Source organism: Seriola aureovittata, chromosome 4, assembly GCF_021018895.1.
Source record: "Seriola aureovittata isolate HTS-2021-v1 ecotype China chromosome 4, ASM2101889v1, whole genome shotgun sequence".
Taxonomy (NCBI): Eukaryota; Metazoa; Chordata; class Actinopteri; order Carangiformes; family Carangidae; genus Seriola; species Seriola aureovittata.
The window spans coordinates 2850134-2877633 of NC_079367.1; the positions used below are offsets into that span (position 1 = coordinate 2850134).

At 45.1% G+C, this 27500-nt stretch overlaps 1 protein-coding gene and 1 long non-coding RNA gene across 4 annotated transcripts in view; one reads left to right on the forward strand and one right to left on the reverse strand.

Moving 5' to 3' along the window:
* Window positions 1-27500, reverse strand: part of bcas3 (BCAS3 microtubule associated cell migration factor) — a 336132-nt gene that overhangs the window by 264275 nt on the left and 44357 nt on the right. For all 3 annotated transcript variants that reach the window (XM_056373998.1, XM_056373997.1, XM_056373999.1), the window contains exons 14-15: window positions 13523-13656; window positions 8849-9182 (exon numbers count right to left, since the gene is read on the reverse strand). In XM_056373998.1, coding sequence (XP_056229973.1) covers window positions 8849-9182; window positions 13523-13656 — 468 coding nt within the window. The remainder of the gene's footprint in view (window positions 1-8848; window positions 9183-13522; window positions 13657-27500) is intronic.
* LOC130167629 (uncharacterized) lies at window positions 12785-13652 on the forward strand. The gene is made up of 3 exons (XR_008827317.1): window positions 12785-13064; window positions 13200-13300; window positions 13521-13652. It is a non-coding gene; the product is annotated as an uncharacterized LOC130167629 (long non-coding RNA).

Sequence of the window (27500 nt, forward strand, 5' to 3'; positions counted from 1 at the left end):
ACATCGGAAAATAACCCTGATATATTATATACATGAAAGATCGGACTGAAAGTGACGCATCAGTTAGAAAACATGATTATTATTTTTAAAGTGGATGATGAAAGAAGAAACAGAACGTGAAGATGAAGAAGTTCAATTCTATTTTACACGATAAAAAAATAACATTAACTCTTCTTCCCTTTTACATGTGAGCTCAGAAATTATTTTGCTCTCGTTAATTTAGTTTTTCTAATGTGGGTGAAATTTGTGAGAGACTGAATGATACAGGATTATATTATTATTCATAATTTTTTGATAAAAACTGAGAATAAATTCTTCTTTATTTAAGGGCTTTTTTCAGGCCCACTGTGTTTTTAAGGTGGAAAATCATCTTTAAATTACACCACAGGAGCAAAAAACCCCTCACTCTGATTAGAGACACGTTTATTTATTTTAGCCGCATCTGTTAAAACATAATTAATAAGAGAAATTCTGATAATAAAGAATCTCCTCAGGCTCACCTGGGTATGAAAATCAGAGCAGTGTGTGTGTGTGTTATTGTTTTGAATTATTTCATGTGGCAACCAGATGTCAAAGAATAACACATTAAACGTGGCAACGAAATAAAATAAAAAAATCTGAAATTAATATCTAGACCTGCGGGTTGTCACGTAAATGTGAATGAGTCAGATGATGATTTTAACGAAGATACGGACGATGACAAAAACAAAACGTCACGGCAACAAAACTGTAGGAATGAGCTGTGAGAAATATTTACAACAACACTGATAATTTAGGCTTTTGTTTTTTGGTTTTTTTTTTTAAAAATCTCAATTAGAAGTGAAGCCAAGTCAGTGTGTGTGACTCCAAACAGAGAAGAGTGTGTGTGAGGCTGAAGGAGAAGACGTCTCCCGGGCCGAGAGAGAGAGAGAGAGAGAGAGAGAGAGAGAGAGGAGAGAGAGAGAGAGAGAGAGAGAGAGAGCGGCTGCATCTGAACGCTTCTCTTATAACCCACGAAACAATAAGAGAGGCAGAGAGGAGATAATGGCGTGTGTGTGTGTGTGTGTGTGTGTGTGTGTGTGTGTGTGTGTGTGTGTGTGCTCCGTCTTTCTTCAGCCACTGGATGAAAATCATTAGAAACGTTCAACGTCTCCTTCAGGATCATAACACAAGATCCTGCTCTTTTCTTTAATAAGACTTTTATTTTCTTAATTATTTCATCACAGCAGCTCTGTCTGCCTCCTTCCTTCCTTCTGCATCCACACACACACACACACACACACACATACACACATACACATACACACACACACACACACGGATAGATCTAATTTGATGCCTCCATTTAAAGAAAGGCCCTGATCTAATGCTGATTGATTGACAGCAGGGTTACACTCCGCTCTGTGCGAGGGGCCGGTAACAACAGGCGAGGCCCCGGCGCTTTGATCCCAGTTTAGCCGGCACAGTTTTGACAGCGTCCCAGTCTAAATAAACGCCGCGTCAAAGACACTTAGACGTGATGCGAGTAAACAGGAAATCTCAGAGTAAAGATGGACACGGTTCCTTCTCAGGAGCGGAGATGTTTCTTCGTCCACGACGTCACTTCACGCTCAGATAATCTCACGAAAACAAAACGACATTTACTCTTGGATTAATTTAATATTACATAAAAAATATTTTAAGATGATCTCAACTTTCTATAAACAGTAATTTGTCTTTGGTTAAATATGAATGATTCACACACACACACACACACACTGCCTGCAGCCAGCAACATGTAGGAGGAATTAAAACCCGAGGAGTGACATACCTGTATTAATATACTGTAAATGTGCAGACGTGTGTGTGTGTGTGTGTGTGTGTGTACGACAGAGATGGTGTAAGATAAACACTGTTTAAGGATTAAAGCTGCAGCAACACAAACAATACGAGTGAAATGAGACAAAAAAAGAAAAGTATAAAGAAGAGCCACATGCGGCTCAGGACAAAGGCGGGGATGTAAAACCCATTGATTGTGTGACAATGGGAGGCTTTGGCTTTTCAGAGTGTGCACTTTTCACATGGCAGGCAATAAGCTGAAAGCCACAAGTGCGTCTGTGTGTAATGGCGAGCCAGCTTTATTTCTTTATCTCTACCTTACAATTTTGCAAATCAAATAATGATGAGTGCAGCGGCGAGCACCCGGTGTTAAGAGGGTTTAGTGGTTGTGGAGATTGAGTTATTAGGGTTCATATAAAAAAATAAAAATAAAAAAAAAAAAGGAGGGAAAAAAAAAGGGACAGAGGTCTCTGATGGAGCTCGACTGCCAAGATACATATTCCTTGCAGTGTGTATTTTTGGTTGCTTTAAAAGCCCTGAAAGTACAGGGGAAGGCTAATTTTCAGGGTAAACAGCTTGTTCGATTGCAGTGTGGTTTTTTGCGCTGAGCTCTCCATTTACCGACTCGAGCCGGGCCGGGCTCCGGCTCCTCTGCCGACCACAGGGAGAGGAGGAGGAGGAGGAAGAAGAAGAAGAAGAAGAAGAAGAAGAAGAAGAAGAAGCCTGCAACAAACACCAGCCGCTAACGCTAGCTTACCTTTGATGGCACATGACTGTTAAATCAAATGTACTGAGTAATGTACAGACCCTAATCCTCTTCTCTATATGGCAGGTTGAGGGGAAAAAAAATGCTTTTAAAAGAACATCTGCTCCTTTCAGAAAAGCTATTTGCTACTTCCTGTTGACGAGTAATTATAAGGTGAAATAAGAGTTTGAATTTGAATATGATGCTTGATTCTGAGCGTCCAACAACACACATGAATTATGAGAATAATTACTGCTCTGGATTAAATAAAAAAAGAAGGAATTGTCTTAGTTTAAAAACATGCAAATGTTTTCACCTCCTCCACTATGTTCTGACCACCTTTACAAAAAGGACAGAAAATGCTCGAAGGACACAGAAGAACAGAAACTTTTCAAACTGCCACTTTAAAAAAAAAAAACGAGTGCCGAGGCCTGCGAGTTGTTTTAGCTGGAGGAAGTGACCATTCATAAAAAAAAAGAAAAAAGCAGGAGAAATTACCCCGCTCTTTCTCTGTTGTTAGATTTGTATCAAGGCAAAACCTTCGCACAACTCAAGCTTTACAAGCCCTTTCCTCTCTCTGTGTGTGTGTGTGTGTGTGTGTGTGTGTGTGTGTGTGTGTGTGTGTGTGTGTGTGTGTGTGTCTCTGTGGAGTTTGGACCGGCTGCTCTGCTCCTCCCTCTGCACACTGCTGGGAATCCTGACCACACAGCACCACATGGAGGACGACGGCGGTACTAAAGCTCCAACACACACGACCTGCTGTCCGTTTACTCTCTCTCCGCTTTATGAAGGATTTCCTCACTCATGATCTTTATTATCACACTTGAACCTAAAACATCTCGTGTTCAGAAAGAATCAACAAATAGAGGAGTGCATTAATACTGCATCGTGTTTCATTAATCCTCTGACTGTCGCTGTTTATTTGTAGAGAAGCACAACACTACGTGCGCATGTGTACTCACACACATGTAAGACGTAGCACCGGGTCAGAGAGAGAGGAGGCGCCGATACTGTCGGTCCCTGTGTAAGCCAGATCACCCGGGGACCCCCTGGGGCTCCTGAGGGGGGCTCCTGGGGGGGGCTCCTGGGGGTCCCCTGTTTCCACCCATAAGTAACACAAAGACAGAATGTGTGAATATTTCGCTCGTGGGTTTCAAACACGGCCTGTAATAAAAGCAAAACAGTTTTTGCGACGAGGGTCCGTGGACTGGTTTGTGTCAGTGTCCTGGAGAACCGGCTGCTCTGTTTGTCCTGTGGTTTTCATTTCATGGAGACAACAGTGTGAACAGCATCAGAGCTTTGTTTGTTTTATTTTAATACATTCTGCCTCGACGTGGTGAAGTGTGTGATCTGGATTTATTTATCTAACCTTGAATCTGCTGCTACCTGCTCATCTGTGATGCTGTACATGTTTCTAATGGTGCGTTTGGACGAAGATAAAAACTGACAATAAAGTCAGTGGATCTGTACGAGCCGGGTGCGAGGCGTGCGACTCGGCTCAGGGACCTACATGAAGCTAGTGGCGACAGAGTAACGAGGTCAGAGCAACAACAATGGGACACAGAAGTAAAAAAAGAAAAAGTAAAATGAAAGAGCAAAGTTAAAATTAAAAACCACGCTGCACATGTGGGCCTGGTGGTTTTACGAACGCTGGATGGCTCGGCCTCAGGCTGGACACTAATCCGCGGCAGACAGCTCATCATGATGACTGAAGTCTGGACAAGTCATCTATCTCGCCGCCTCGTGCTGTTTACACCATTTGTGAAAGGAACATGGTAACCCGCTCTGCTGAATCCATCCTCTATCTGCGTGAAGCCGAGGTTTCAACATCCTCGCCTGTAACTGTTTAACTTACAGTAACTATACTGTCAGAGACAGGGTCACGCCGAGGCCGTGTACATACGTGTCACACGCCAGCAGTTATGAGGTCATTTTTCCTTGGCATCGACCTCCGCGCGGCGTTGGTGTTTTTCACCACAGCACGATGACTGACGAAAAGAAGGGGGGGGCGCCGAGGGAGGAGGGGAGGCGAGATAAAACAAAAGTCCAAAACCCAAATAAGCAAGCCGTCAGCCTCTAATAGCAGAGAGGAAGTGTCCCTTTATCAACAAGTGAATTAACAGTTTCCCGTCACACCTTGTTTTCTGCCTCCCCCTCTCTCTCTGAACCAGCGCCAGGGCCCAGATGGCCCCGCGATCGGACCACCAGGGCTTCTGCTCGGTGAGGAAACAAATCTGTTGCACTGACTAATAGCCTTGTGTTGATGTTGCACGGTGTGGGAAGTGTACGACCAGCGCTGTGTATACACACAAAAGGCACCCATGCATGTTGAAAAACGCCATATGTGACAGTCGGGCCGGGCGTCAGAGTTCTAGAAACGAAAAACTGACCTGAAATCAGTCAAATAAAAAGCTCGGTCTCCGACTGCAGCGCCAGAGGGCGAAGACATCTGAACCCGGGTCAAGTGAAAAATCAAAGATGTTTTTTTAGATTATTGTGATCAAGTTGTTTTTGGAGCACTTTAAACCTGTTTGCACTGCACGCCGCTGCGTTACACAGCGCCGCGGTCGGATCTGAAAAACATCTGAATAATAAAACTCCTCGGTGGCGGCCATATGCCTGCTATAGCCTCAATAACCTCTGCCCTGTGCAGAGAAACTGCACTCACTAATCTAGCCTTGTATGCACTGGGCCGCAGACAAGCCGCATTTTACAGTGTGGGACGTTCACATTATGGGTCATCACCTCAAATGACAATACATTGATCACACGGAGGGGGGAGGAAAAAAAGAAGGAGGAGGAGGAGGAGGAGGGGAGAGAAAATGTACTGTATACAGGGACGTAAATAGCCATCCCAGATTTTAACAGTGACAAGAAGACGGCCAATTGCAGCCTCTATTTTTAGGCGGGCCGGCGGCCTGGGCTGGCAGCTTTGAGGAGGATGTGTACTTTTCTACAGTTCCTTCCCAAAAATCAATGCTGTCCTCGCTGGCGACAATCACAGAGCAGCTGTTGTGGCTAGGTGGCCCGGCCCCAGCTCGCCTCACCCTGCCGCTCTCTGCCAGCCTGAAGAAAAACCGCCTGCGCTGCCCAAAATTCACACCCTACTCGCAAAAACAGACGGAAGTCAAAACACAAAAGCAAATGTGACTCAAGTTGCGTTCGCATCCGGGGAAAAAGAAACGACACAAATTATGGAGTTTTTTATCAACGCCGGTGGCAGCCGCAGCGCTGGGGGGGGCGGTGGATGTCTAAATTTACATGTGGCAGGATGCGCTGGAGCCAATTTATCTTCCAAATAACAGACACCAGGAGACCTACATGACCTTACCCCTCTGCTGAACTGTAAATGACCCGCTGTGTTGTGCGCTCCTCGGTGCTGCCGCAGCAGATAAATATACGGCTGCTGCTCTCCAGGGTGACGACCGACTTGTTGTGTCTGACAACTTGAATTTATTACTGAATATATGAACTGTGTTGTTTATAATGTGGAGGGAGAACATTAAAAATGACTGAGCTACAAAAAAACAGCAACTGAAGTAAAGGCTTAAATATGTTTTTGAGGATATTCAATTTTACTTTTCTGATGAGAAACAATCTACGTGGAAACTAAATGGCTTCACTTACTTAAAATAATCTACACACTGGAAAAAAAAAAGAAAAAGTAATTCATGATCTAATAAACTTTCTAAACTTTAACTGTGCATTTTCTCCCCACATGAAAAAGGTACAGTCACACTAACTGATAAATAATATCGTCATGGTGACGAGAGATCTGCGGATGTAAAGAGCTCAGAGAAGCTGCTGCGTCACTGACTAAGGTCTGATCTCAGGTCAGACACGACGTGTGACACCTCAAGCTGAGAGGCGTGCACGTTTGTCTGTTTATATCTTTAGGGGCAGGTGGAGAATACGGACGACTGACATGGAAAACAGTCTCTATGAAGCAGGAACTACTGCTCTAAATGACACGTCATTGTATTCTGTAAGGGGGGGGTAAAAGGTGCAGGTGTTTTCAGAAACACAGACCTATCTCACTTTACAGAACAAGGGCGGGTCAGTGTAACATATTGAACTTTAAAATTGCCACACATGATAATAAACACGAGGCTGTAACACTATAAGTGCACAACACGCGAGCCGCACCTCGCAGCTGACGGAGTCGGGGCCTCGGTGTTTTTATCAGGACGTGAGGCCGCGTGCGTCTGGTGCGGATTAACACCTCGATAAAAGCGGTGTGAAACCTGACTTCAATTTCCTGTGGACTCTGTCACACACTGTCAAATATCAAGAGCTACGAAAACCTTCAATTTGCTCCCGAGGACTCGAGCGTAATCTTAGATTTTTAACCATTAAAAACACGACGTGTGTTTGGAGATGGTTTATCTTCTCAGATCCGCACGGACGCACGCGCACTCGCTGAGGTATCACTGCGAGGACTAATTGTTGACAGGTGGCCTTAATGCTCCCCTTTGAAACTAAAGTGTGATTTACGACCGCGCTCCCAGAGACCCCGGCTTTCAGCGCTGCTACTACAAACTTATCTCTCGCCCCCCCCACCACCCCCCTCCTTTATTCCCCCTTGTTCTATCTCTCCTTCGTTTTTCTCAATTGCACCTCATTACTTTGCTCGCTCACTTTCACCTCCTACGCCACTTTGATGTTGCTGTCGCTCTCTGTCTCTCATCGCGGCAGAGCGGTGACGCTCCGGAGTCAGACGTCCTTTTAATGTTTGATGGCCTCTTTTTCACAGTGCGGAGGAATGTGTGCGTGTGTGTGTGTGTGTGTGTGTGTGTGTGTGCGTGTATTTTGTTGTAGGGGTTACAGAAGGGTTCGGGTCTAGACAAGGAGGACGGGAAGGAGAGAGGAAGTACGGGTGCCATCTTTGAAGAGAGAGAGAGAGAGAGAGAGAGAGTGTGTGTGTGTGTGTGTGTGTGTGTGTGTGTGTGTGTATGGGGCTGGGGGTGCATTGCGATATCTGGGGCAGGCAAATAAGAATATGACCCCACCCTGACCTGACCCTCACTGTCCCGGCAATAACCTAAAACTCCAGACTGAAGGAAATATGAAATAGCACTGGACGATATGCAACAAAAATCATGTTCATCAATCATATCGAGCAGATCGCTCCTCTGATGATGGTCTAATGCGAGAAGAGATATTAACAGGAAGTGAAGATCAAAAGGAACAAAAGTTGACGCTCAGCGTGGAGGATTCTGGGGGGGGGGGTGTCTTTAACACTACGGTACACATCTTTCCTCCTCTTTGGGTAGAAACCTACGCAGCACCAAATGTGGTTTTGGAAACTGGTCTGAACGCGAGCAAAGGTACACTTAAAATAGATCTGTGGAATATATCGCACAGCTGCCGCCACGATATTCATTTTACGAGTCAGTGACTTTCCACGACACTCCCATGTCCTAAAAATGTTATTTCATCCCGAATTGTTGCAGCATTTTGAAAAGGGTCAGAGATCTGGTTTCCCCCCGCCACTAAAAGCCACAAACCACCTTGTGCAATGAGCGTATGAAAGAAGCTCTGAAGTATATTCTACTATATTATGTAAAATTACCCACTGATCAATTCCCGGTCATTCGCTTCTCTGAAGTGTTTATCAGGCGCTCGACCGACCTCAGCCCCCGGCTGCAGTAAACCTATCACAGCTCAGGGGTGTTCCTGGAAACCCGTGATGAATGAGAACCGTGATATTTTACACTGAGTAACACCTCTGGGGTCAAGCAGTGCAGCTGACACAAAGTGTGTGTTTATCAGTGTGTATCTGTGTCAGCTAGGGACACACAGACAGAGTGTGTGTGTGTGTGTGTGTGTGTGTGTGTGTGTGTGTGTGTGTGAGCTGCCTGCAACGGTGTTTGACAAACAAGGGAGACAAGGTTGTGGCAGAGAGATCAGAGTCCCTGGAAAACAGCTACTGACATGACCAGTCACTGGAAACACACACACACACACACACACACACACACACACACACACACACTTGGTAATTTCTAGCATTTAGCAACTGCTAGGGGGGTTTAGCGAAGGGGGTGTGGGGGGGGGGGGGTCACATGGTCGACACATATATAGATGCAGCAGCATTAACCAGTGATCGTCATGTTAAAGTTGAATTGAAATACCTGTTTTGTTGGATGTTAGCGCTCACTAAACTAAACTACCTGAGGCTGAACGATCAATCTATATTGATAATAAAATCTAAATCACCTGCAGCTGCTGAACGTTTTCTGACATTTTATGGACACACTTGCTTGGATCCCTCCCTCCCTCCCTCCCTCCCTCCCAGCTCCTCACCGTGCAGTGGAGACCCCGAGGGGCTACTGGACAGGCCTGGTATGGGACTACAGCGGCCCCCGATGCCTCCTCCTCCACCCAGGATGCAGCCGCCTCCTCCTATGACTCCTCCTCCTACTCCTCCTAAGGCGGCTGCCCTGTTCAGCTCCTGCTCGATCTCCTCCAGGCCGGCGCTCTTTTGAAAGCGGGACATCCGGTTGACGACCCGCGGGGACATGTGGGTGCGGGCGCAAGGCGCGCCGCCGTAAGGGTTGATGGGAAAGACGTGGGTGGTGCCGCGCAGGGTGCTGATCGCCACCCAGCGACTGTCTTGGCTGAAACACATGTCCTGGACCTGGACAGAGACAGAACAGGGTCAGAGGTCAGGGAACAGATGAGCATGTGTGCAGTATGTTTAAACTTTAGTGTTTTCATTCCAAAAAAAACAAAAATAAAATCAACAAAAATACAAAGACAGAAGAGCAGATTGACTGTGGCTGTTGCACCAGTTTTACAGGCACTTCAGATGAATATGTTGTTTTTATCAAAAAGATGCCTCACTTTGCATTTCTTTACAAAGTATTTTACCTTTGTCTTTAATGCATAATAATTTATAATATGTGGAGACTGCAGACACGTTGGCAGATGTTCATTATGTGTTCCACTGGATTCACAACGGTCACATGATCTGACCTGCTATGGTCCAGTTAAGCTGCTTGTTGAGTCACACCTACAAAGTGACAGCTGGCTCGATTTCAGATGACGACTCACAGGTAACTACCGCACTCTTCTCTGTTCCTACCAGACAGTGACTATTGACGAGTTTTGTTTGTGTTTTAATTATCAGTATGAAAATGATGAACATCTGGAAGGTGGGAGGCGGACAGGTTCTTCTGGAATGATAACATGTGAATGAGGTCTCAGTGTTCAGCCTGAGACACGTTCACATCCTCTCAGGAATCTGTTCCTGGTTTGGTTTTGGTCCAGTCCACGAGTAAACCTCACCACACGGATGTGTTGAAAACAGGCCCAGTCTTTTTTCTGTATTATTTTCTTCACCACTCAACATAAAGAAATATGCACAGTGGGAATAAACAGCGTCAGACTCCAGTCTGCCAGGAACATTAGCGCGACCAGGGTGAAGTGTTTATCGCACGGATAAACACATCGTTGTGAGCGCGCGACCGAAAGTCGACCGGCGCGAGATGATTGGACAACAGCTTTTGGCAAAGGTGGCGACGTGATACGAGCTTGTTTGGTGGTAAAACAGAAGACTCTGAAAAGCTAAAGAGCTGCTGGCGTCCTTTGTTAGTCCCCCTTACTCAAACAGTGACTGACTCTCAGCGAGCAGACACTTGAGGAGATAGCATCTCCCTGGGCATGTTAGACATGCAGGAAACCAGACAGATAGGCTGCAAGAGACAACACAAGCAGAGGACAGTGGGAAAAAGAAAATGAAAAAGGACAAAGGAGTGAGGTGACAGACTGATGAGGTGATAGTGTGCTGAAACAGCATTCATCTTTCGACATTAAAAAAAAAAAAAAAAAAAGCTGGAGAAAGTGGACGAGGGGACTGGAGGAGAATGAAAGGAAAAGGTCCAGGAGAAAGTTAAGAGGAGGAATGTCTAAGTCTTTAGTCAGCCAGTCAGAGAGACAGCTCTGGACCTGCAGGCCTTTCTAATCTTTTGCCAGGTCAGACTAGGTAATTGCCCCCAGCAATGACAGTTAATGGGGTATCCTCCGCATACCAGACGGTTACTTTACTTCACAAGGATGGGTGAAAGAGGAGGCCTGACCTCTGCTGGGGCTGATTAGAGATGCCTCAGAGATGAGAAAGGGCTACTTTGTGTGTTTCGTAAATTGGTCATAATAAGACCTGTCAGAGCTCCAACTGTAAACGGGCGCCTGGACTTTAGTGTCAAATCCATTTTATGGAGGGGGACGGGTAGGAGGGGTGGGGGGGTGGGGGGGGGTTATTACCTGAAGGGTGGCTGTGATTGTACAGTCATAGTGCGACAACCCTGCACATATCAAATAGTTGTCAAATGTTATCTTAAAGAGCTGGAATGTAACTGCGCTCAGTCACGTGCATGTGTCGTTACGGAGGCAGCACATTCCTGAGAGGCTGCAGAGCTGCTCCCTCCCTCCCTCCCTCCCTCCCTCCCTCCTCCCTCCCTCCCTCAGCACAGAGGGTTTGATGACAGTCTCTTTTCTTTATAAATAAGTGACACCGGTTCAGGGAGATTAGGGGCAGCTCTGATCACCTGAGAGGAAACGCTGGAAAGAAACGACAGGAATGTGACGAAGACGGACAGAGAGACACAAGACTGAAGACACACGAGCAAACATCAGTCACAGCTTCGATGCTTCAAAATGGCAGAAATTAAAAACCAATAAATGTGGTCAAACTTTGGATAAGACTCATTTTGACTGATGAAACAGCCTTATATAACACTTCATTGGCTGTACATAAAACTATTAATTGAATCTATTCACTCGCATCATTTGATCTGAAACAGTAGCAGTGGTAACGGTGGGCAGAGGGACAACATGACGGCTTTATGGACGTACCCACACTTTCAAATTCTGTGGAAACACTCAATGTACTAATACTACTAAACTAATTTAGTCATGAGGAATTGACCAATATGTGTTTAACAGGCCAAAGTCAATATTTACAGGCCTTAAGGAGCCAAGAGCTCATGTTTTGCACCAATAAAATGTTTTATTGGCCATTTTTGGCCAAATAGGTTCAATTTTAATACTGAAATGAAATGTTTTAACGTGGAAATGAATCTGGTTTTTGAATAAAATCAAACTGCACTACGATGGAGACCAGGTTCCTCTGAGAAACCAGGTGTTTTAGGGCTCAGCAGTCAGATTTCTAGTTAACCCAGACATTGCTTTAGAACCACTGCTCATGTTTTTGAAGCTTCTCCCTGATAGTTTTGTTTTGTCAGAGCTTTCGGAGAGACAGCTCCGTGAGAGGATCTGTTTTTTTAATTTTACAAAAATGTGGAAACCCACTTGTCAGTTGTCAACATAATGAGTCGATTAATTTATTTGGAATATGAAGATGTAACGATCCCCTCTCTGCTGTCACAGAGGTCTTCTCCCTGAGGTCTTTGTCCTGCATTTGTAAAAAGCCCATTAAAAACTCATTTCCTGTATAAATGGGTAAGAAATCAGCTTCTTCTCCGGGAGCAAGGCAAGCGAGGGAAATCGGGTTTCTCACATACTCTGCGCTTGATTGTTAAAAATGGGTTTTCTCGCGAACAGCGATACGATTGGCCTTCATAAACCCCTATTACTGGAATCACAGCTGATGGTGCAGTTCAGCAGTGCCATCCTCGTAACCCCTGGGACTGGTGCTCGCCCCTCACGGCTGTTATCAGCTGCGGGTCTGTTTACCTGGCCTCAGGTCACTGACAGCCAGCCGCATGTTTGGCCACCGGAGACAGATAAGGCGTCTCTCCACCCACCTCACCGAAGACTTTATCACGCTCTAGTGTGTGTCCGAGAGTGTGTGTGTGCGCGCTGCGTGTGTGAGTGTGTGGTGATAACCTTTGGCCCTAGCGCTAGGCTAAGGCCGGCGCTCGCTGTTTACAACGGGCTGGATCAAAGCAGGCTCAGTGTGCAGCCGGTCAGCGGACCTGCCGTTCGGTCATACATTAACCACAGGCAGGCTGCGAGGGTGTGGGTGCGCCAGTCAATAATCCTGAACCGAACAAGGCCTGAAGTACTTTTGTTGAGTAAGCACTTCTAACCTGTACCACAGAGTTTCTGCGTGTCACAGTTGGGAACACACAGGGAGGTTCAAAGAGAGAATTATATTATATATTATAGAAATATCTGCACGTCCCCTGTTAAATAAGGGTTAGATGTACTGTGTGTGTATGGTGTGGCCAAGACATGTTACACCCCGTCAACAGCGGCCTGTGTGGGCTGCATGAGTTTCGTGGGTTGTGTGAGTTGCGTGGGTTTGCGTGGCTCGGTTGGTCGTGTGGGAGGTTGCAGTTGGTTTACAGCTTTAACCTTCCAATCAGTTCTACTGAGTTTCTACGACTGTGTTAGAAGCGGCAACTAGCAGAGCGCAGTGTCATGAGCACATCTAGAACTACTTTAAAACAAACAGAGGCAGCATCTTCATAATGGGCATCATATTGTAACACAGCAACAACAAACTCTCCAACATGTTCCCCTAAAACACCACGACTCTGGTGGGAAGCAGAAAACAGTGGGTGGTTTAGAAGATTGCAACATGTGACATTTGTTCTTTCATGTTTTTGTGAACCAGTGGTTGAATGTTTTACTTAACTTGTCATGGCTAATTTCTCCCACCACTTGTTTCTGTTTCTAAATGTGTCTGTAGTTTGGAAGGAGATGAATCCAGTCAACTGGACAGCTGAGAGGAGGATCGCTGGATCTTCTACTCAGTCTACCAACTATAAACAGTTTTTCTGTGATTTCTAAGTGGGTTTACTGAAATTCATTTGCAACGGACATTGGAGATAACTGTTTCCTCAAAAACTGTTCGTCACAATTTATCTAAAACCGTGTGTATCGTGTTTGTGTGATCAGATTTGACAGTTACGACTCGATTTCCTCCATGAAAATCTGATGGGACGTCAACTTTATAACTCTGTGTGTGTGTGTGTGTGTGTGTGTGTGTGTGTGTGTGTGTGTGTTTCAGACCTTGGCCTCAGTTTCCCCACGATGCAGGGTGTACAGATGGTGAACAGCGCTCTGTGACGACGCCCATGGGTGGGTGAGGATCTGGAAGACGTGAAAGTCGTGGCCCAGAGTGTCGGCAGTCACCAGCAGCATTCCTGAAGATGAAGATACAGACGGTCATCAGCACTCCGAGTCATCACGCTAACAACTGCTACTGCACATGTGGTCCGTTGTGGTCACTGTTTTAATGTGTTTTATGTGCTTTCTCGTGAATGTGTTATTTTCTTGACTTCTGTTCTTCATGCTTTGGTTTTTGTCTGCAGTACCTAGTACATACTGTCTGTATTAAAACATTTTAATCCTCCTCTGCATGCTGATTTTTCTATTTTGGTCACTGTATTTTTATCATTATCACAGTGTGACATCTGGCTGAATAAGCTGAACAAACAAAACAAATAGATGAACAGCACAACTAGACAACAGCTGCGACGACCACAGTCAATAGACTGAAAAATTAGTTTTCAATTCGCCTCGATTGACTTCATTGGAGTAGCGTTAGAAAGATATGCATTCAACAGGTAGTAATGAAAGATGCTCTTGAGTTGCATTATGGGAAATGAAGGACTGAGTGGTTTCAGAGCTTGACGTTAAGATTTGTCAGCCTCTGATGATCGAGTGAGTCACTTAACTTAAAGCTCCATGTTTCTCCTTCTGTGTTTTATTTGAAGTGTTGATCCAGAAGAAGATATAAAAACCATCTCAGTGTAGTTTTACATCTCCTCTCTCAGGCTTCTCTCTGCAGCTCTAGTAACAACAGGCCTGTGAGCCAATCAGAAGAGAGGAGGCTCTGAGCCTCTCTTCTGATTGGCTGACTGTTTTCTGAGTGATCTAATAAAAATATAGAAGATTTCAGGTAAAAACACTCAGAGAAACCAAATCCTGCAAGGTTTGGATGGTGGGTCCAGGTGGGCGGGGCTTGGTGACTGCTTTGTTGTGACATCACAAAGTTCCAGAAGTCCTGACGGCTGGTTTTAAGGCTCAGTTTCTGAATACAGGCTGTGTGCATTTCTCTGTGGACTGAGGCTTTGATACTTTCACAGTATTAATATAGAAGCTAGAGCTGATCTATAATCACACTACACATGGACACAGACCTTTACACTGGAGGAGCTTTAATGAAATTGACATAATGAATCGCTGGAGCAAAAATCACATGAAAAAATTTGCATAAGATTTTGTCCTCTTGCCTGGATTTTCATTAGCTTTACCAAACCAATGTGATGCAGTGTAATCCAACTTCACAACTGAGGAGTAAATCATCAAACAATCACAAGTGCAGTTGAGAAAAACCAAAGAATTCAGTCACAGTTGACCAAAGACTCTCTAAACTGAGCCAGTGTGAAGCTGCTGCTGATACGCTGCTAAACCGATACAAAGTCAGGCCAACCAAAATATTTAAACTCCACTTCGCTCCAGCAGCTTACACAAAGGCAGCCAACACTACCAACTGTGCAGGACACATGTTGGATGGCATGACAGAATTACTGTGCCTTTAAAACAAACAAACCAGCCCATTAAAATAAAACCAGCTATCGTTTGTCGCTGTCATAAAACGCAGCCTTCCCCTCGCATGGTGAGCTCGCTCTGGTTAAAAGCAGCGCTGCAGTCGTGTGCTTCTTCAAGGACAGACAAGATGATAAGTGTCTGTAAAAGAGAGAATCTATGTATTCAAACATCCATGTATGGTTATGGGTGTGTGTGTGTGTGTGTGTGTGTGTGTGTGTGTGTGCACATTTGAGATTCACCGAAACACTGAACCACAGCTCAGCACAAGTGTAACCCCCACTGACAGGCCCATTCATTTGGTCCCGTTTTATTTGAAGCTCATCAAACTGCAGAAAGTATAGGCCCTCACCATAAACAACATGCTCAACAAACCACACCAGAACAAACCCAGATCTAAACTGGCTCAACGGGGAAAAATGCAGCGCTGCTTTTCAAGCGCAACCCAAAAAAAAAAAAAAAAAAAAAAAACCCATCCCCAGAAAGCCTTCAACAAAGAAATCTGCAGATCGGGCGGTGACTCAAAATGTTGGAAAGGCATCACTGATACAGAATGCAAGATTTGAAAAATAATAACTGTCCAAACCTCTGTCTTTTTTTGACGACTCCCAGACATAAATGATATTAAAGTAATTAGTAATTTTCCTCTGAGTTTTTCCCCTTGGAATCTTTTATGTGGAGGCTGCAGTAGGTTTTAATTAGTGGCCGGGCTTTATTGGGTGGCATGTCAAATGTGAAAAGAGGAGGCTGGAATGGCATGAGATTAAAAGGATTCAGCAACACGTGCAAGGGAGATGGAAAACACTCCCTCTGTGGAAAAAGAAGCCAAGGGTGCTACAAAATTTTTGCACATTCATTCAGAGTTGAAAGGTTTCTTTTTTTAAGACTGGTGTATGACTGAAGACGAGTTATATTTAAAGATGATGAAGAGGTGGACTGGGGAGGGAGGGGAGGGGGGTAGAGAGCGGATGAGCGATGGGGTCATGCAGATTATCAGAGGTGGAGGGAGGAAAGCAGAAGAAAAGCCAAGTGAAGTGTGCATTAAGACAGTGGTTAGCTATTCATGCTGTATCAGAGCGACCAGAAAGCCAGAGAGCTAAGGCCCAGGGCCTGTAAACTCTTGAAAACCCACGCCCCAAACGAGGTGCCAAGCCACAAGAAGCATTTGCGTCAACTGGGAATACAGAGAAAAAAGGGACGGGGCCCTTCTAATTATAGAGTCTGGAAACGGAAGCGCAGGGTGATTAGGAGTTGAGGCGCTGCGGCCTGTTTATCTGGGAGCTTCCTCTCGCTCTCAAACCTTCTCTCCCCCACACTCCACTCTTTCTTCCTTTCTTCCTCCTCTCTCTGTTTTGGACGGGCCCCGCCCACCCGGTGGCTGGAGAGTCTGGCCCCTGGGTTTCTGACAGATGAGACTTGGCCGCTGCGTTCTGGCCAGGGACCGGCGCTTCTCTTCTGCTGATGGTAGAGTCTGGGCTCCAAAAAAGCAACAGCTTAGAAAGGCTGGAGAGCTCTGTGAGTGCGAGTGCCCGAGGGCTGGGGCTTTTGTGGCCTTGTTGAAATACAGAGGCCCTCGCCGAGAGGCGTCAGTTGGTTAGCCCGCGGGAAGGCCAAATTAAAAAGTAGCTGAGCCGCTCGGCGGGTGAAAAGAGAGGGTTTCGGGGAAACCAGAGGCTGGCCAGAGCAGGGTTTGACACGTCCTATTTATAACACCTTGTCCCAGGGGTTACAGTGTTATTTACGATGTTTTAGTGCTGAAATCACTGGCACACGCACTTAGACATGCGCTAAAGTGGAAGGGATGACCTCTAATTTGCCATGTGCGCGAGACATGCGTCTGTATGGGACATGAGGGAAGTGATATAATCATTTCCATAAATATCTGCCTTTGCTTTTTTTTTTTTTTTTGGGTCCAAAAATCTTTTTGTTTTGTTTTGCTGCAGGCTTTACTGTCCCATCTCTGACCATCCAAACAGAAAACATCTGCTCAATCCCATTAATAGTGGTAGGATGTTTCATTTACAAAGTGGTTGGGGCTAGCTTTATTCTTGACAAAGGCAGATGGGACAAGGGAGCAGGAGAGAGAGAGAGAGAGAGAGAGGGAGAGAGAGAAGCAAAGAAAGAAATGGAGAGAGCAACAAAGAAGGCGGTGATTTCCCTACTTGGCAACACAAAAGGCCACAACAAAACTAGTCCACTTTTTAATTAACAACACTAGGCTCAAAAAAAGCTTTGAAAATCGGGAAAATCTCAAATTATAACCATGTGGAAGACATAAAGCGTACAAGATGGAGCACTCGGGGGATTCAGATAGCTTTACTGTTACCAGGATGCATAAACTTCAGAGCAAATTTGCCCAACGCACAAATGAAAGACTATCCATCTAAGACAGGGCTTTGTCTTCAGGGCTGCCAATTTGGGAGTAAGGTCAGGACTCTCTGTGTGTGTGTGTGTGTGTGTGTGTGTGTGTGTGTGTGTGTGTGTGTAATTACACATATGTTGGATGTATACAATAAAGTGGCGTCAGAAAGTACAGTGCGTTCAGAAAGTATTCAGACCCCCCCTTCACTTTTTGCACATGTTGTTATGTTGCAGCCTGATGATAAAATCTACACTTTTACACATTTTTTGCAAATTTATTAAAAAGGAAAAGCTGACATAAGTATTCAGACACTTTGCTATGACACTTGAAGGTGCCTCCCATTTCTCTGGATCATCTTCAAGTGATTGGACATGAATTGGAAGGAAGTACCTACAGATCGTTCGTCTACTGATTCCTCCCACCACACCTTTACCCTCTACTCCCCACAGATCCACCGACATCTTTTCTTTTCTTTTACGCTTTAAAGCTGAAGAGTTTTCACGCCTAAACTTATTGAATTCAGACAGGAAGTCAAACCAGAGCGCCAACAGTTCAGCCTTCGAACTATAAAACATTCTGATGGTCACATAAATACAGTAAATACAGTCGATGTGTTCTTTTCGGAACCACTGCAAACTCTGCTACTGGCTACAAGCGCTAATTGAAGGAAGGAGGAGAGCACCGTACTAATCCTCTCACCACCACAGCACCACACTAATATACGAGCAGTTTTATTTCCACTGGGCAGCAGGGTAGGCATTAGGGTTAGTCAAGACGCCACCGAGCCAAAGTCAACCACCTCTAATATAACAGAGAGCTGCAGTCGGACTAATTACATATTTGTTTTAGATTATCAACACAAACTGGTTTTATTTTTAGCTGGGAATTTAACTGGAGTCTGTGCAGGTCGGTGTGTGTGTGTGTTATTATCTTCCTGGTTTCTGATCAAAAGAAAGATGTTTTTCAAAATCTGATGAAATTATACAGAATATTCACGACTCAAGGACAAATCTGGTTTAGAAAAACCTGATTTTGGTATTTTTATTTAAACCAGCGGTGACAGTGGGGGGGGGGGGGGGGGGGGGGGGGGGGGGGTGTTGCTGTTTTCACCTGGGGCTGTAGCGGGAACTCCCACAGAGGTGGTTTCAAGTGCTTTGGCAGGTGTTTCTACGTCTGTCTGTCACAACCTGCAGGATACAGTCACTAAACTTTACAGGTGTGCAGCTGAGACCGATGTTTTTTTATATAATACAGACATATGATGATGAAATAATCATCAGCTCCGTGACTGAGTGTTTCCACCTTGACCTGCAGTGAACCAATCACAGTCTAATAGAAACAGATTCAGGGTTTCATACGTCACAAACCTCAGCAACCAATCCTGTCAACTGGTGGGGACGGGGGGCGGGGCTAAATAAACCTGAAACCTTGTCAGTACAGAGAGAGTTAGCATTAGCACAGCCGCTAACACTGTGTCAGACACTGACAGTTAAAAGTTAACAAAAAACATAAACAAATAAGAGATGCTAACTAGCTAGCTCTGCTAGTCTCTGGTTCTGGTCTCAGACTCCTCCTCTGAGTCTGGGTCTGACTGAGGCTCAAACATGAGGCTGAGTCTCTCTGATGTTTCCTCCTCTCACCATCTTGATGCTCTCTGCTCTCTCACCTGTCCACCTGGAGCCAGCAGGTGGTGGGCGGGGCTCAAGGCCTGACCCAGATTTCTCAATCAGGAAGTGAGAGGAGACGAGCTTCAGACCCAGTTTTTATATGAGAAAACCATGTTGAACTGAATATGAATCAGAGCAGAGATAAAAGCAGAGAGGGTCTTCACAATGAAGGCCAAGTTAGAAGAAGGGTGCGGTCGCTCATGGGTCAGAACGTCAACATGTTGACGGGCGTCGCTTTGTTTTTTATCAGTTATCAGCACTGTACTCATGTCGGTCCGACAAATCCAATGTGGCAAGAAACAAGTGGACAAACTGACAACAAGTCAGCAGCTTATTGTGTAAATCACTTCATGTGGAGGTGAAAACACCTGCAACACAGAAGAGCAGTCCCTCACTGCACAGGAACACTGGAGGTAAGCATCAACATTGAACCAGGAAGGCAGCGTCTGCACTGCGATGGATGTTTACACCAGACAGCGTGGGTATGATTTTGTCCAGAGTCATCTCTTCCAAAAAAGTCTGGCTGAGCCGGAGGTCTGTAAACAACCTGTGTGAACGTCCGACGGCTTGTGTTTCTCTCCCTGATCTCAGCAGGTAACCCGGCGTTCGTCATCACAACAAGGAACAATGGCCGAAGCTACAAAAAGGTTGAACAGGTTTCTCCATGCTCAACCTCATCCTCGCTTTATTCTACAGGGAAGAAGAAGAAGAAGAAGGGAACAGGCGAGGAAGGAAGGCAGGAGGGCAGGAAGGGACGGGGAGATGGAGGGAGGGCGAAGGCTGCAAAGAAAAACAGAGAAAACAACTGAGGAAAAAAGAGGGAAAGGTGCTTACGGTTCATTTGATGTACAGCGGGCTGAAACCAAGGGTTGTGTTTTTCTGTGCACTTCACAGGCAGACCACCTGTGAGCACTTAGATATTAATAGATATGAAAAAAGGTGTGTGTGTGTGTGTGTGTGTGTGTGTGTGTGTGTGTGTGTGTGTGGCTAACCTAGCCGAGAAGCTGCCATTAGTTTGATATTATTTGTTGGAACGCCGGCTCTTTTAACAGGGCAAAACGCGCCGGGCTTTTAAGTCACGCCGACACACAAGAGGCAGGAACCGTAGCGGTCAAGTTCACAAAGCGTGACTGTTCTCAAGGCAGAGCTGCAGGCCTGTTCTTTCATCACCTTAAGTGGAAAACACACTACTTAAGTCTGTTTTTATGGAGCATTTACATATTTGCACACTTCCTGCTGGATTTGTTTAAAAGAGGAGAGAGGGAGGTTTTTGTTTTGCCATACGCCAGAACGCCGTCCAGCGTCTACAGCGCGGGATTAACAGGCTGAACATTGAGAGGGAGAGAAAAATGTGAAGGAAACCTCAGCTCCTACTTCACCTGCACCAAACCCCACAACCCCAATTTACCGCCACTAATCCAAATTCCCAGTCAATCCCGATACTTTTTTTGTTTTTCTGTCTGCGGTTTCCCCAACATGGGACAAACATGTTCTCACAGCGGCTCAGACAGAACTTTAACACCGGGCTCCTTTTGATGCCGTGTTTAAAAAATCCCCAAAACAAATTCCTCCCGTCCACAATCTCCCGATAAAGAATCTGGGGACAATGGTCAGCACTTAATCCCCTTAGTGAGCAAACAGGCAGACAGTGAGGCTGCGGACGTAAGCTCCTTGCATTTGCATGGTCTCTTTTAAAAACGTCTCAGAGTTGTGTTCACTTCTGTTGACTCATGGAATCCCTTTAAACGTTCACAGCCGCTGCTCGTAGGTAAGATCTCACAGAGCACAGATTGTCCATTGATTTAAAAGAAGAAAAGCTGTGTGTATGAGTGTGTGTGTGTGTGTGTGTGTGTGTGACGAGGACCATCCTTTCCTTTTAAGGCCACGTGAGTAATTTCAGTTAATTAGAATTTGGGCTTTTGCACAACGTGTGGGATTTCTGAATTGCAAAATCGAGATTTCTTTATTATAACATCATTAATTCGTTGCTTTCTGTCAAAATAACAGTGGCACAGTCCATCTGGCAAATTAACTCACAACCATGAGTCACAAACACTAAAGTAAACGACTGTGTGAACATGCGTGCGGACTCAGCGGCCGGAGGCTCTGCCAGTTGTGACGGCCGAGCAAACTGCTGATGTGTTGCCTCTTATTTCATTTATTGTTAACACTTTACTTTAAGTCCCCTTATTTTATATTCATGAGAAATATACAAACATATAATCAATTGTTAATAACACATAATGTTGTACATGTATGTAGCAACAATTTTATACGTATCTTATATTTATTATTTCTGTGTTTTTGAGGAGTGCAAACAACTACATAAGTAAACAGCTGCTTAACTCTACATTATAGTGTGTTATAAAGAATTTACTACACGTTTACATGCTGCTTATAGAAGCTGAACAGAGGAACTTAAAATAAAGTGCTGCACATGTATTTGTCTGAGGAGATTTTGAGATGAACTCCCTAAATTCCCATGAAATTTCTTGAGTACAGGAGGATTTAACAACCTCCTGACCTTCTAGTGTGACCTCCTGGAAGGGGAGGGGCTTCTCTCCTGCCTGTGTGTGTGTGTGTGTGTGTGCGTGCGTGTGTGCGTGTGTGTGTGTGTGTGTGTGTGTGTGTGTGTGTGAGTGTCTCGCTCACACTCAGATTTATTTACTTATTAATCAAAGGTGCCAAAACGTCGCTACTTTAACCCCCGAGTACAAATTAAGATCCAGTGTACATTCACTTTTAGATTCTCAGTCGGTGTCACTAATCTCTACATCCTTTCCACGGACTCTAAAGCCAGTACAAACAAACCAGACCTCAATTCGTGGGAACGAGGAACTTAACAACTCACCTCTTCCCCACTGAGCCGCCCACCTACACACATACTTTTAAAGGAGTTACAAATGACCTGCGTGTTACCGCACTGTGTGGGCTGCGAATGACTCCACACTGCTGAGGTGTCTGCCGTGTTGGCGAGCGCCGGGGCTGATGGGAGCTGGGTAGTCTCTCTCTGAGACAGGGTTTCCAGAGGCCCTGAGTCACGGTCACTGCCCGGCCCAATTACGCTCAACAGCTCTGGCCGTGTTACCACTTATCGCAGATGAAGTCTTTATTTTAGATCCTTATTTTCACTCTGCTGAAGTTTATGGAAACGTGTTTGTCGGCGTCAGTGGACGGAGATCATCTCCTCTTAGACGAGGCCGGCCAAGGAAACACAGCTGAGGTACCAGCCTGAGCTTTAACAACATCTTTAAAAGCTGAGACATCATGATTTACCATCATCTCTCTGATTACCCAATAACAAAAGCCCGAGTCTGAAGTTGTCCCCAGTCAAATCACTGAAGCGTAGCTGTTGTAAATCACATCAGAGCTGACCGCGAGCGCTAATTACTGTCTCGGTGTGAAGACACAACTCAATCCGCTGCTAAACGTGCGGCCGAGCGAAGCTGCTTGTGTGTGGGAATTCCCCCTCGTGTTCAACATGTGGGTGCGCGGGGTTTTTTCGGCGACGGCTCGGTTTCTTTCACACATCAGTGAGACGGAGAGACAGAGTTATTACACCACGGAGAGCTGCCTTCATGGCACAGCTGCCTCGCTGGTCAGGCTCGGCGGGGCCAGGCTATTCATTAGACCGGCCTTGTTACTAAAGCAGGGATATGGTTTATGGGACAGTTCCGTGTGGAGGGAGATTCAGTCTTGATTCATCTGCCATTACTCCTGGCTTTGATGAGGTATTCAAAACGTCCACAGTCACAGAGCGTTTAGACGGCTGCGCATGAAGAAGTGACTCTGTGGCAGCGTGATGGGTCTGTGAGGCCGAGACGTGGAGGTTTACCTGCGCCCAGTTTAAACATCACTGATTCATGGCGGGGGCTGAGGCCGGGAGACGTGTTGTGATGTGGATTACATTTTCTATTAACATAACGAGGACGTTGCCTCTGAACATAATCCAGGCAGTGATTACGTGGCCGGACGTATGTCACCGGGACTATTTTATAATATATGACCATCCACCCACAACCAACTCTGGGGGGGTGGAAACTACATCTAATCACATACCACACATTCTGGAGTATTACCACTATATTGAATATTGTTCTACTACTTTTTATACTTCTGTACATTTATATGAAAGCTGTGGTTACAAACCCTTCACACATGCAGCTCCTCAAGTAAATGTGACAGCAATTTCTCATGTATAAATAAACGTCTGGGTCACATTTATTTAAAAGTCAAGACACGTTTGGACCTGGTACTTTCAACATGGCACAAGGCTGATGTGAATGTTGTCTATAAAAACTCGGCACAAGGTAAAAAACGCACAGAGAGATTTTTTTCACTTAATTTCCAGCGTCTGTGGTCAAAGAAAATAAACCGGCGTAACAAACTACGAAACACTTTCCATAAAAACTGCAGTCTAACAAAAAAAGAAAAAGGTCTGAGTCTCGATACTTAATGATAAATTATATTGAGACTGCATCTTTATTTAACAACACTGTTGACAACTGTGTAGTAATTCAAAAAATGTAGATTAAATGTTTTTGTTGTCCCTGAAAATCATGAAAAAGAGGCAGAAGTTTCCTCAGGCGGCACCTGGTCCTCAGAAACCTCCACCCATCAGCAGGTGGGGAACCCGTCTGCAGCCTGAGAGGAAAAACTCAGGAGAAAACTAAACTATTATATCGATTATTGACTAATATTTCCCTAATTGATCCCTCAATCATTTGGCTGGTGAAGTCGTCAAATGTCTTAACTCTGAGGAGTCGGAACTAACGGACGTTTCTGTGCTTGAAAAAAATAGTGGCAGATTAATTTTATGACTATTGGCTAATCAGTGAATTGACGAATGGTTTCAGCTCTTAACAACAGAGAGTAAGTCAAACTTGAACTGGAAAAACTGGCAGAAAGAAAAACAGGATTTGTTAAAGTAAGGGGGGAAACGCAGCCCCCAACCCAAGAGGAATTAAGCCTCTTTGATCATATCATAAAATATGACGCATTTTAACGGATTAAACTACCCAACAGAACATAAAGCAGTATGAGCTCCATGTTATTATAATGGTATTTATTCTAAAATGAGCTGTTTTCCATTGAGTTCTCATACGTCAGTATATCTTTCTTATAATATTTGCGTAATTTACGACTGGTAATGAACATGTTTACGTTGTGGTGTTGCTGCTTTGACCAGGTATCTGAACGCTGCCTCCACCGCTGCGTGTTGAAACTCCAGATCCAGACCAGACGGATCCGGACTGAGGAGAGAATAAAAACCAGAGGGTGCTGCCTTCGCGCGGTCGCTGGATCAATCACTCCATCTAGTGCCACTCACGGTCAAAAAGAAATGCACAAGTTGTTGGACAATATATCTGCCATCAAAACACGAGTGTATTTTGACCTTGGCACCGTACCTATTAATCAAGTCAAGGATCGTTAAGGACGAGTGAGGAGGACGAGACGAGAAAGAAAACAAGCACACACACATTGCAGCTGTTAAAGAGAGAGTGCTCTGCCACTGCACTTCATCTGCGTCCCTCTAATTACACCACTAGGAATAGATCCACAGATCCACCGAAGCGCTGCAACGCGCCAGCCGCCACACCAAGAAACTGGCGGCCACCGGCCCGCCCTCTGTAGAGCCTCCAACACACACAAGCCACTGGAGGTTTCTTACATAACTCTTCCCAGCCAAAACTTGTGGGCTTTCCAGGCTCTGTTTGAGTCATATCATTGTTTCCTGGTAAATCTATCTTTCTTGTTTCTGCCATGTCGAGCTTGACCGCTGCGGAGGGGAGTCTCGGGAGGGTTGAGGAAGGTAGTTCAGTAAAAGTCACTTCCCCTAACTCCACTGGAAGGAGTTCACTTAGAGCCAGACCAATGAATCCGTCACTCAGGGGTTTTGGGTTCTGATCAAATCAAGAGGCCTCTAATTATAGGACACTCCACAACAGGCGGCTTAGACACGAAAATGGATAAAAGAATAAACAGTGATGAAAGGATTTCCTGCGCTGGAGAAAGAGGAGATTCTACGCCTGTGTTGAGATTCATCCTAATCTCATTACACGGCCCGACTGCAATGAAAAAAAAAAAAGAGGAAACCTGTGTTTTTTGGCTCCACTTCTGGTGCAATTCAAACATTTATTAGTCCTTTAGATTTGGCTCAGAGTAAATGAGTCAGAAAGATTTAGAGTGCGTTTGGAGTTTTGAAGTTGACTGTGGAAAGTGTCACGGGGGAATCTGTCGGCTCTCTTGACTCAGCAGCTAACAACACACTGGAACTCACAACCAGATGTACGACACCGTGCTGCGTTCACGGGGCAAACCGAGAGGACAGTGTCACTGATGGAAACCCGTGAATCACCGTCTTCTGCTGTAATGACGCCAAACCAGACCCACATTTATTTTAAAAACAGGAGCAAGATTATTAAGTTTCCTTTTAGCTCGGTTTTGTTCTCCACTAAGAAACTTATTAGATGTTGGAAGGACAAAGTTTAGGAGCAGTTTATCTATTTATTCAACAGTTGCGACGCAGTTTGACTCAGTTCCAGTAGAAAGAAAGAAGAAAACTTGGGTTTTTACATGTACAGTGTAATTAAATAGTTGTGGTTTTAATTTTCATAAAAACCACAAAACACTACAGATATGAAAGTAGAGTAAAATATTCTATTGAAACGTGTGAAACAACCCGGCTGAAGCCTCAATATTACGGGGGTCCGTGGTTAAATTTAATCAGTTGGTCGCACCTCTGATTCTTCCATCCAAACTGTGCATGTGCATGTGCACAACAAACAAGAATCTACTTTGTCAACATAAACTACTCAAGTTCTAAAAGTGTATTGATTGTGGTTCACACTGTGCAAGTTCAGCTCTACAGCTACCTGATGGCATCATTTCTCCCAAGGACGAGCAGGCAACACCCAGTAACTGGTTACCAAGAAAACTGTTGTCGAGTGGATGACGGGATCCACATTACATCATATCAATAACAGTGATGCACTGTGCTTCGGGGGAACTGGAAGCGAGCCACCACATTAGAAATCAATGATTACTCTAAGTGTTTATTCTGAACTTTCCTCTTCAGCGTCGTCTCTCGATGAATGAATATCCAAGGAGGAAAGAAGACGACAGACGTCTTCTGCAGCTGTTGATGCCATTATCTGTTTAAACCTTTAGCACTATGCAGATTAGAGCTGGTAGATATTAAAACACGTCTGTCCCGAGCACATCTGCAGCACTTCAGCGTTCCCTTCAGCAGATTCTGTGTCATTAATCGTACTGAGCTCGGTTGTGTTTTTTGCTGTGATGTTTGGTGAGGTGGGGGGGGGGGGGGGGGGGGGGGGGGGGGGGGGGGGGGGGGGGGGCGCGACAGGGTCTGGACAACCACGTCTTGTCTGTCTTTGTCTTCAATATCATCCTGTTCCTGCTCAGAAGGAGCTGCTAAGTTTAGTCAGAGGTTCTGGGTAGGTGAAGGATTCTTGGGGCTTGGAGGTCACGAGGTGAGACCCGTCGCTCAACAGCTCCTTTATTAACTGCACACTCACACACAACACACACACACACACACACACACATCACAGGAGCAACAGTGGGACGTACACAAGCTAACGTGTACGACACGGACTGACAAGGCAGCCCGCTCACACTCACAAAGCTTCTACTGTCCCTGTGTTTTGTGGGGCGGAGGTCGGCGCAGCTAAGAAAGCGGGAAAGGAGAGCGAAACACTCACACTGATGCATTCACTCACTGAGCACATCAGCGCCGTGTTGAAACAGGTAAATAGTTTAGATTTTTTTTTTTTTTTCCCTGCTGTCTCAAGGACCAGTTGGTCACCTGAGTGACCTCTATTTAACAGAAACGGCGGCGGAGAGAGAGAAAAACGACAAACCCTCTAAATCCCCCGATGTTCCATCTGCAGGGTCTGAATCAAAGTCCCACAAACACAAGAAGAGCGAGAGAGGAGCGTGTCAGGACCTACCTGTTTCAGTAAACCCCCAGGTGATGCAGACACTGTTTACACACCATTATCCTGGCTGTCTGCCGTTCACTTTAAATTAATACAATTAAAAAATAAACAGTATGTATGATTTAACCCTGCTGAATTTGCACATGAAAATTGTCATTTTAAAGTGCTCTGTGTTTTATTGTATCGTGTATATTGCTGAATTTTTTTTTATTTTTTGTAAAAATTTTAATCTAAATCTAATTTTCTTCATTTATACAATTTAACATGGAAACCGGTGGTAAAAGGGTAAAAACCTGAAATTGCAAAAATGTCTGTGCTGCAGTCTGACTGTCGTCTGTTCACAGTGCATCAGTGCTGGGGAGTAAAACGTGTTAAACCAGGAGAAGCTGAGTCTAAAAACTGGAGACGAGACTGGATGGATAAATTTCTACATAATTCACTCAGCT